The 10,013-nt window shown below is 44.4% G+C and overlaps 1 protein-coding gene and 1 pseudogene across 1 annotated transcript in view; one reads left to right on the forward strand and one right to left on the reverse strand.

Moving 5' to 3' along the window:
- Positions 1–498: 498 nt before the first annotated feature.
- LOC119282244 lies at positions 499–8,434 on the reverse strand (annotated as a pseudogene).
- A 1,180-nt stretch (positions 8,435–9,614) lies between these two features.
- Positions 9,615–10,013, forward strand: part of LOC119280039 (UV-stimulated scaffold protein A homolog) — a 3,098-nt gene continuing 2,699 nt past the window's right edge. The window contains exon 1 of the mRNA XM_037561041.1: positions 9,615–9,972. Within this exon, the coding sequence (XP_037416938.1) occupies positions 9,694–9,972 (279 nt within the window). The 5' untranslated portion in view covers positions 9,615–9,693. The remainder of the gene's footprint in view (positions 9,973–10,013) is intronic.

Below are 10,013 nucleotides of genomic sequence, written 5' to 3' on the forward strand. Positions count from 1 at the left end.
TTCACCTTCTTATTCATTTTTTATTTACTTCAAACCATCATTGCAATGGCCTTGAGTAGAGGCAGGTCAAGAGTGGCGAATCTAACCCACTCGGACTCGCTGGGAAGAGATCGTCCGACAAACAAAAATCACACAAGCAATAAAGTTACAATAAGCTTCTTCTAGACTTCAGTATTTTTCAACATTGATACGACACGGGCGCACATCACCAAGTTGCAGTGATATCACCAGAGACAACATCTGCATAGCGGGCAGCTGGTTTTTCACGGTGGATCAACGGTTGGGCGGCCATTGCGCACATCCAATCCGCTGGAGCATGTTCGCGCGCTATCTAAAAGGGTTATATTTTTACTTCTTTGCTGGATCTAAGCGCCCCCATGGGACAACCGGAAACTATTACATATCTACAAGAGACAAGCACGGAAAGCAGGTTGGTGCTGTCTGCTGTCCAAGGGTACCAACTACTACCGAGTCATCCAAGCCAGCCTCGCTGAGACTTCAGATCTTCACCTCTCGCACATCGTTTTGCCCAGAAGGGGTGCCGCAGCCCGGGCACTTCCGGTGCCGTAGCTCGAGGTTCCTCTGGATACATGTCGAGCAGAACAGATGGAAGCATTTGGTGATCACAACCTGCCAACAACCAACAAGGAACATCAGCAGTAGGTGGTCACAAATTTGGGAGCTTTACACAGATAAAATGTAAATCTGGTGGCATGGGAATGGAAATAAATGTATCTCAGCTTCTAAAATCTTGAGTCACGTACAAATCCGCATAATTCAAAAATAAGGCTGTGCGATTCAGTGAACAGTGAGTTACCTCTTTCGGCCGGTCAAAGCACACGCCACACTTGAGAATAGCCTTGGAGTCTTTTATCTCGTCCTGGAGCTTCTGGATAGTAGCCTCTTCGTTCTCAGATGTCAGCTCCATGACTTCATTCTTCACCTCCTCGTATGCTTCCTCAAGCTTTCTCTTCTCGCTTCTATAAAATAGCAAAAGAGTGTAACAAGCCCTGGTGGCAGAACAACAAGACAAACTTGGAACAAAAAATTAACACCACACCAGCAAGCCTAACCTCTCACGCTCCAGCTCCGTTCTCAGCTCAGCTATTTTTTTCTGGTTTTGCTCATATTCTTTCTCAGAGGATCCAACGGCGGACCGAAGCCACTTGAGCTCCTTCTCTGTGTCAGATACCTCCAGCAGTCTTTTCAATGATAGTTGCATGATGCCTGTTCTCTGAAGAAGTTTTTATAGCTTGTGCGACATAGGCTTTCATCTGTAAGGTTTATTCAAATAAAGACACTTCAAAACCAGCTCAGTGGTAAACACACACACACACACACACACACACACAGAATATATTTTTTAATACAATAAATATTTTCTTTCACGTGATTTTCAATTACTATTGACAGACAACAAATTAAACCATAAATAACACATAGGGCATGAGTCAGAGATTACCTGCTCTTCACCACGGGAGAGTTTTTGTTTAGATGACTCCGGTGAACTGTTCACCTGATGGAGTTGCTTCTGTAACAAATGCTTTTCAGAGAGAAGGGAAGCAGAGGCTTGCTTTGTCTTCACATTATCTGATACTAGCTGTTAGATGAGAAACAAGTTACTGATGGGAACCAATAAGAAAAGCAAACAGTGTTTCTTCTGGCAATTCAACAGAGTATAAATATGGTGTGGGGTTAAAGTGCATGGTTAATAAGGCGATAAGGCAATTTCAGATGCACTGGACTAGTGCCCCAGCATCTAGGTGCTAGAGACGTGCTGCAAGGACACACTATGTGAATCAACAAGTAGCAGCAACTGGAGTAACTATCTAATAGATAGAGATGGAAAAGGGAAAAGAGAAATACACCAGGCCACCTAGCCCAACAGCCGCAGCTGTCACCATGCTTGTGCACATGGAGCGTGTAACAAGATTCTAGTGGCGTGTTGCTATATTGAGGGGGGGTGCCATGCCGACAGCAAAGGGGAAACGCCCGTGAGACAGAAGCACGGATGCCACCACAGAAAGCCCAACAAGCTGGCAGCGAAGAGCTGTCCTGGTATCAGATACACACCTTTATGTTAAAATCATCTCTGTCGGCAACCTGTTGAAGAAGATGCTGGTTTTGTGTCTGCATGTCTTCATATGCTTGACCAATTGTCTGCAGTGATAGCATCATTTGCTTTCAAACACACTCGCACACATAAACAAAAAAAAGACTGCTGGTAAGAAAACTTAAAATGAGCTAACTCAATTTCAGAGATATAAGCATCTCCTTCCGTTTCTTTAATTCTTATTGCCTCCTTGAGTCCCAGAACATCTCTGCAAAACAGATCATACAAGGGATGAAGCTGCGGAGGTGATACAGGATACCATGTCCTCGTTGAACAATAAAATATCTAATGGTTCACAAACATAACATATACTGCCAGCTGTCACAAAAAAGTTGTACCAAGAAAATATAAAAGCTCATTTATACTGATCACTAGAACTAGTTGGATAATACTTGATAGCAGGATGTCGATTATTGAGATCTAATTAGGTTTTAACCTAGTGGGCCAAACAGGACAGGAAGGCACAAAATATATGTATTACTAGCAGATGCAGGAACCAGTTGCAGGAGTTAAACTGGAACCTAGCCAGTTCTGATTTCACCTGGGCTGGTTTACAGCAGCAGCAAAGAAAAAGGTCCAGTTTGTTTGTGCATTTTGAGCCTATGAGTTTGTTAATAATTTAGTAAATGGAATTTAGGAACAAGGTGTATATGCTCGGATTTCCAATGTAAATTGTGAGCAAGTATGGCTTGTATTAGCCATTGAGCGGCAAAATGGGTGGTTTCGAAACCTATAAAGGACTATGTTAATCGTTATTAAACAGTACTCCCTCCGTCCAGAATTAATTAATGTTCAAACAGATGTATCTAGACGTATTTCGATGCTAGATACATCTGTTTGAATAACATCAACTAATTCTGGTCAGACAAAGTATATATTTAACACACTCAACATCTTACACGTTATTAATAGCAGCAACCAGGATGAAACAACTGCAATAATTAACATCCTGATCCCCTCAACGGAAAACTCGTTTGAAATAGCAATCCAAGTAAACTGGAGAACTATGTCAGTCCCAGTAAACTGGAGAACACATATCGAATTGTCACTAGGAGAAGATAACTGACCTTTCAGATGCATCTACATCGGTCCTTAACTCTTCCAGTTCTGCTTCAGCAATGCAAAGCCTTCGCTGGCATGCAGTTTCGGCTTCATTTGCTCCTTTTACACAAAGCTCAAGACTATACTCCTCTAGACTAGTTCTCAAATATTCAGCCTGCTTGCGAGCTCGATTTTCTGATTCCTTGATCTCTGTAATTGTCCTAGATTCACAGTAGTGCAAAATAAGAATCTAACAAATGAAGAAAAATATATTAGTATGTAAAATTCATGAAAGCTGTGAATTGACTATCATTCTATGGATCGTTTTCAAAGGGGAAATCAATGGGTATTTGGTAATGGAGGAAAGCACAGAGGTAACCAACCTATGTTTTTTTTTCATTTGTTGAGTTCTTTGCTTATATGATTTTTATTCCTTGTCGTTTTGAACACTTTATTTTCAGCGATCTAAAGTAGTATATTTTTCTTTCGGCATTTACAAATGCCACATAACCTATGTCAGCTAGTGTTAGCAGATTGCATCCAAATTAAAACTGGATTGCCAAGCCTTTTCCATCAGTTTGGACTTTTGGTTGCGTTGGCTAGTGCATGAAGCTTAACATGGTATCGGAGCGTAAGGTCTCGAGTTCAAGTCCATGTATAGTCTCCCTCTGTGTCCATGTATAGGCCTCTTGAGCCATACCTCTCAGTCTATTCATGTGTTGACTTCCCGTATCACACGTGAGAGGGGGTGTTGAAGTGTGTATGCGGATTGGCTAGCCCTTTCCATCAGTTCAGACTTTTAGTTGCATTGGCTGCATGAAGCTTAACAATCACATGTTTTAACAACTTGATAGATTTAGCTGACTGCAAATTTTCATATGTAAAGTATATAGCTGAAATTGAGGATTAGAGTAAAGATGGACTTCTTCCAGGTATGCAGCAGAACTTGTTTATTCAGAAGAAAAAATGCATTACCGAAAAAGGGTTTCCCCCGCTTTGTATACAAAGCAACCAACCGAACATGCAACGATAGGTGCTGGGCCGGAAGCAGCACAGACACGCCCAAAAGGAAAGAAAGAGAAAATACAAAAGAAACTAAAGCCAACAACGGCGGATCGACAAAAAACGAAGAAGCCTCGAGGCCGCTGCGCCCACCGGAGATCGCCCACCAAGCTCCGAGCTTCCGAAGCGCCGGTACCAATCAGCACCTCCAAGAAGGACCGCGACGATGACGACGCTGCTGCCAAGGGTTTCCCCCGGTACGCTGTGAGGAGAGAGGAAGGGTAGCCCCGACGCCCTTCAGGAAGGTCAGGCGGTACCTACAAGCGCCACCGCGTCAGTGTCGGCCAAGCCAACAGAGATTTCTCCCGATCCCAACCACCACCTCAGGCACTCCAGAGCTCGCCACCAAACAGACCCTCACCCTGCGCCAACCCGGTCACGAAGCTTCTCACGCCGTCTCCCCACGGCACCGTGAAGCATGGTCCGCACAAAGAAGGAGAGGAGCCGGGACTAGGGCAGCAGCACCGTCGGCACACGGGAAGGCCCCACCTCCACCGTCGCGACGGTAGCTGACCAGATGCAATAGCAGGAACATACCAGGCCCGTGGCCGCACAGGCCCGTGGCCGCACAGGCCCGGCCGGGATCTCCGAGGCCCGTAAAGTTCCCGCCTTCGCGTTGCAGCCGGCACGCCGTCGACGCCGCCGCCCCTGTCCAAGCCGCTCCCCTGCCTCCCCGTACAGAGAGCCGCCAAGTGGAAACACCACCACCACGTGCGCCGCCGGCCACCACCACTAGGTCGCCGCACCGCCACCGGCCGAGCCGCACCACCACCGCATGCCCGCGACGAAGGGAAACCAACGCGGCCGCCGGGGGCCCGAAGCCGGACCCCAGCCGCCGCCCACGCCGCCCGCATCCCGCGCCGCCTGCCGGACGGAACGGCCGCCCCGGCGAGGCGCACATCACCGCGCAACCGGCCACGCCGCGCCACGCCCGCCAGGAGCGCGCCGCCACGCCGCGGTGCCCCGCGCCTGCACCGCGCCCGCACTCGAAGGAGCGGCCCACGCCGCGCCGTCGCGCCGGGGGAATACCAGGCCCCGCCGCCGCCGCCGCCGGTCGGGCTTCGCCCAGCCGCGCCCCCTGGCGGCGGCGAGGGAGGAGGGAGGAGGAGGGGAGGTGCGCGGCGAGCGGATCTGGGGGCCCTCGCCGGCCGCCTCGCGGGTGGCGGCGCAGGGAGGGAAACCTAGCGCGAGGGACTCTGAAGAAAAATGCATTGAATGATATAACTTTAAGAATCATAATGGGATGTGTCAACTTTATCTCTTGTTCCCAAGGTGTGGTAAACTGTAAATCCCAAGTAAGTAGAAAACATTTTCTAACAGAGAATTTCAAGAATCTGGCGGACGACTATGAGATCATCGAAGAGAATAGCATAAGTCACAATCATCAAAAATCAACACAACTGATAAGTGATAACGATAACAATCAAGTCATACCTCGACTCAGAACATTCTTTCCCATACATATCCACAATAAATTCCAACTCCTGATTTTCCTTTTCTAATGTCTCAATCTGTTGAAATTTCATTCAGAAAACATGAATGGTAATCCTGTCACAGTGCAAAGTTGCAAGAGCTTCGCTTCGGACCATTGAAGGGCAATACTTCCTTGTTTTTCTTCAGAAAATGGAAGATTTTTATATGTAGGCTCATATATGTAATGTAACCTCTCTTAGTTGCATATTCACTACCAGAGTTTGTTTGCCCATAATTCTTTAAAATTTAAGGGGCTATACTGTTAGTTGCATATTCACTACCAGATATTTGTTTGCCCACAGTTGGAAAATAACAACAATTGCAGGTAGCTAGTTGCAAAAGTTGAATATACACCAATGCTTGAAAGACTAAGAACTAACTGTTAATCCATAATATATTTTCAGAAACCAGGTATCAAGCACGGACTAATCTTGACAGATCTAACCTTATTTAATGACAAGTAGGGCTAACCTAATGGTGCATGCTATCTCTTCTTAAAGAATGGCTTTGTTATAGAGAGCAAGGACTAAATCTTCACAGGTAGCATGTACCCTAACGGACATAGAGATAGCAAGGACTAATCTTGACGGATGTAACCTTATTAGATCGTATCTCACCCTAACGTTACTAATTTTATATTACCTTATATATAATTGGCTTAAGGCCCAAGCTACTTGCTCTCCAAGTTGCTTTCGGCCAGTTATTGGGTGAGTCTACGCTACTAAGTAATAACAAATCAGATGTAATTGCTTGTGTAATAACTCGAAAATTTCTCCGAGCTGAGAGAGCCATGGTGAAGGGAAAAGCAAAGACTTTCAGAGAACGCAAATATATCTCAGGCTGTCAGCACAATTAGAAGACGAGAGATTTTCATGATACCATACCAATTCTTTGAGGGACTTATCTCAGAGACTTGTGTGTTGTATCTATCAGATATTTCCTTCTGTTCACTGATCTGAAAATTGGAGATACTTCCTTCAGATGTTTCGATTATGCTGGAGGTCTATTCAGAATTTCTCAGGTATAGTTCAGAAGATAAACTACACGGAAATAGTTTGTGAATAATATTGTTTGAAGATCTAATAATGATCCTAAAAACATGTAACAATGCAAGCATATAACAGCATCAAAGTACACATGAGTATAGCCTGAAGATAACCTGAAGATAATATAACCTTTTTCTTCACTTGTCATTTTGGAGATCAGACACGGTCTCTGATACACCTAATTAACTATTACTTTTTGTATACTTTATAGAGATAAAATATTCAAGAAAATGACATAGAATAAATTTTATGACAAATATATTTTGAATGACAAACATAAACACTTATGCATATTATATTGGGAAAAGTAAGCATACATACAGAGGTGGTTGCTTGAGCTAGGTTTTAGATACTTGTGCATCTGGAAAACTTCTCAAAAAAGTCACATATGTGAACATGCTATATTCTAGATTCGGTTGGTTTAAATTGAGTTGGTTATGTGCTAGCAGTCGACTATTTAAGTGACAACTTTGCTTCTTTGTAGAAGACAATCAGTAAACAAACTTACCTTGACCAGCTATCCTAGTGTTACTACCCCAACTGGTTACCCCTTCAATCTAACGTCGTTCTACCTTAATCCATCTTATTACATTTCCATCCCCTTGTTCAAGTCGATCGGTTCATGACACGGTAAGAATGGACTAGTACTAGTTCTGGTATGTGGTGCTTGCTCTTTGTAGTTAATCTATATGTCAGATATATGAATGCAGAAAATATCCTTTCTGCTAAAATCAATGCAAAGTGAGTTAATATGTACAGGAATCACGATGAAGAAACATAAAAGATTCATTTTTCATTACACACTGTGTGGCAATCTCACTACCAAGTACAAGCATGTTAAATTTCAGCGACATTCACAGACATGGCAACAGATGCGGACCGAGAGCCAGTTTGGAAACATTGATAGATCCAAATCGATGACATACCTTCTTAGCTAACAAGGTTCTTAACGAGTCAGCTTCTTCACGTAATGCAAGTGCTTCAGAAGCCGCATCCTTTGATCTATTCAATTGATTCTCCATCATTTCCATCTCTTTAGAGAGTGATGCAGCCATGACATGAATCTCATCCTTGAAGTCTTTTTTACCTAGATAGTGGTGGAATTGTGAACAAAGTATATATTACACTGCAGGAGGTTAACCCAGATCTCGATTTAGCAAGCCACTAAGTCAGGCCTCAATACCCGAATCTTGCAATGATTCCTCAACTTTGATCTCAAGATCATTCTTCTCAGCCATGGATTTCAGAATCTTATGTTCCAGTTCTTCGATTTTGGCCTCATAAGAGGTAATGGATTGTTTAATATTGTCGACGGATTCTCCTTTTGCACACATTTCTTTCTCCCTTTGCAAGAACTGGTTCTTATCATTCTAAAGTCAAAGAAAGGAAAAGTTGGTCAAGAGAAAATACCTTGCAAAACAACAGCACAACAGAGGAAAAGCATACATGTAATACATCAACCAAACCCTTGTATCTTTGTATCTCAGCATTCAGATGATGTAACTGATCGCTAAGAATTGTATATGGTTTTGATGTGAAAATATAGTTGTCGTCTTTTAATTGACCCTGCACACATAACACCAGAATGCAGATTATAGGAATAAGAAGACCCAGGATACAACTTGAAAGTACAACAAATATGTCAGCCATCCATTACAAAGAAGGTGCCAACCTGCAGATCTTCTAACTGCTTATACATGATGGTAACAAACTATGACTACTGCTGCTGGCTCTTGGACCACAGGAGCCTTAGAGTATCCTAAATTACTGCCTCCATAGTGAAGACTTCATCATAGCTAGATAAATTTTTTGAATTGTTCGCTTTTCAAAAAATTAAAAAAAAACAAAATTCAAAATTTGTCCATAAGTTTCTAAAATATATTATACTCCCTCTGTAAGAAATATAAGAGCGTTTAGATCACTACTTTAGTGATCTAAATGCTCTTATATTTCTTTCAGGAGGGAGCATATTTTAGTAGATTTTTAAAATATGTAGCTTCTGAAACCGGTTCTTTTTTGGGTGTAAACACCCGCTAAGAAAACAAAGAAAAAATAGACAATCTTGTGGGCAATGCGGGCCGGCCCATTTGCGCTGCCCTTCAGAGAAAGCTTGTGACTAGTTCTCGTTTTTTTGCTTCCTCAACGCGAAGGCTATGTTTTCTTATTATTTGAGAATGCGGAGGCATAACTCGGAGTAAACTATTGACATTGACCAAGATCCAAGAGCCGGAGCAACTAATTGAGTACTCCTTCATGATCCCCGCAAGGGTCACTTAGGGCGGGCTGGCAGGGTGCCACTTGTGCGCTCTCAGCCACCGCCACGTGTTACGCTCTAGGCGCTCACTTTGAAATGTTTTTTTAATTTTAATATTTTTCTGTACGTGTTTTCGGCTTTTAGATAAAAATGTTTCCGGTTTTCCTCAGATTTTCCTTAGGATTTGGACCCTAAAAATTTTAAAAAATTATTTGCACAAAAAATGTGTTTCTTTTTTTTCCTTCCGTGAGAGGCACATATTTACTTCTTGTGGGGGCACAGATTTGCTTCGCAAGAGAAACAATCGTGCCTCTCAAAAAGGAAAAAATGTGTTTCTTTTTGTTCCGCGAGAGACATGAATTTACTTCTTGTGGAGGCACGGATTTGCTTGAGAGGCACATGCAGCGCATCACTTGTTGCAAACTGGCATGGCGAGAGTGATCTTTAGAAAGAATACTCTTAACTAGTTTTTTTTTAGACATGAGTACTCTAATTAGTTTTTTTAGACAAATGAGTACTCTAATTAGTGATTTCGTCCAAAAACTCTCTACGCTCTTGTTCCGGTGCAAATGGAAGAACAGATTCGGACGAAGCAGCCACAAGCCGAACGAGACCATGACGGCAGATCACCGCCCGCAACCGCAAAGCGAATCCAATCACCGCACGGCTCTCCGCCCGCCACGCCACCACACCAAACCGCCGCCATGCCGCGTGCTTCCGGCCGTCCGCCGTCGTCGGAGCAGGGCCCGACCGCCTCCCCCTCCACCCCGCCGGCGGATTCCTCCATCGCGGCCCTCATCGACCGCGCCACCTCCACCACGGCCCCCTCCGTCGACCCCGCACTCCTCCGCGCCATCAAGTCCTCCGCGCGCGCCTCCGATGGCGCCGTCCGCGACGCCTTCCGCTTCCTCCTCTCCCTCATGGCCAAGCCCCACTCCCACGTGCGTAAGCCCCTCCCCCCGGATCTCCAGTTCCCCCGCCCCTAGACCCTTGGCGGCCGGGCTGATGTTAAAATTCCCCCCTT

Source organism: Triticum dicoccoides, chromosome 3B (assembly GCF_002162155.2).
Source record: "Triticum dicoccoides isolate Atlit2015 ecotype Zavitan chromosome 3B, WEW_v2.0, whole genome shotgun sequence".
Lineage (NCBI taxonomy): Eukaryota > Viridiplantae > Streptophyta > Magnoliopsida > Poales > Poaceae > Triticum > Triticum dicoccoides.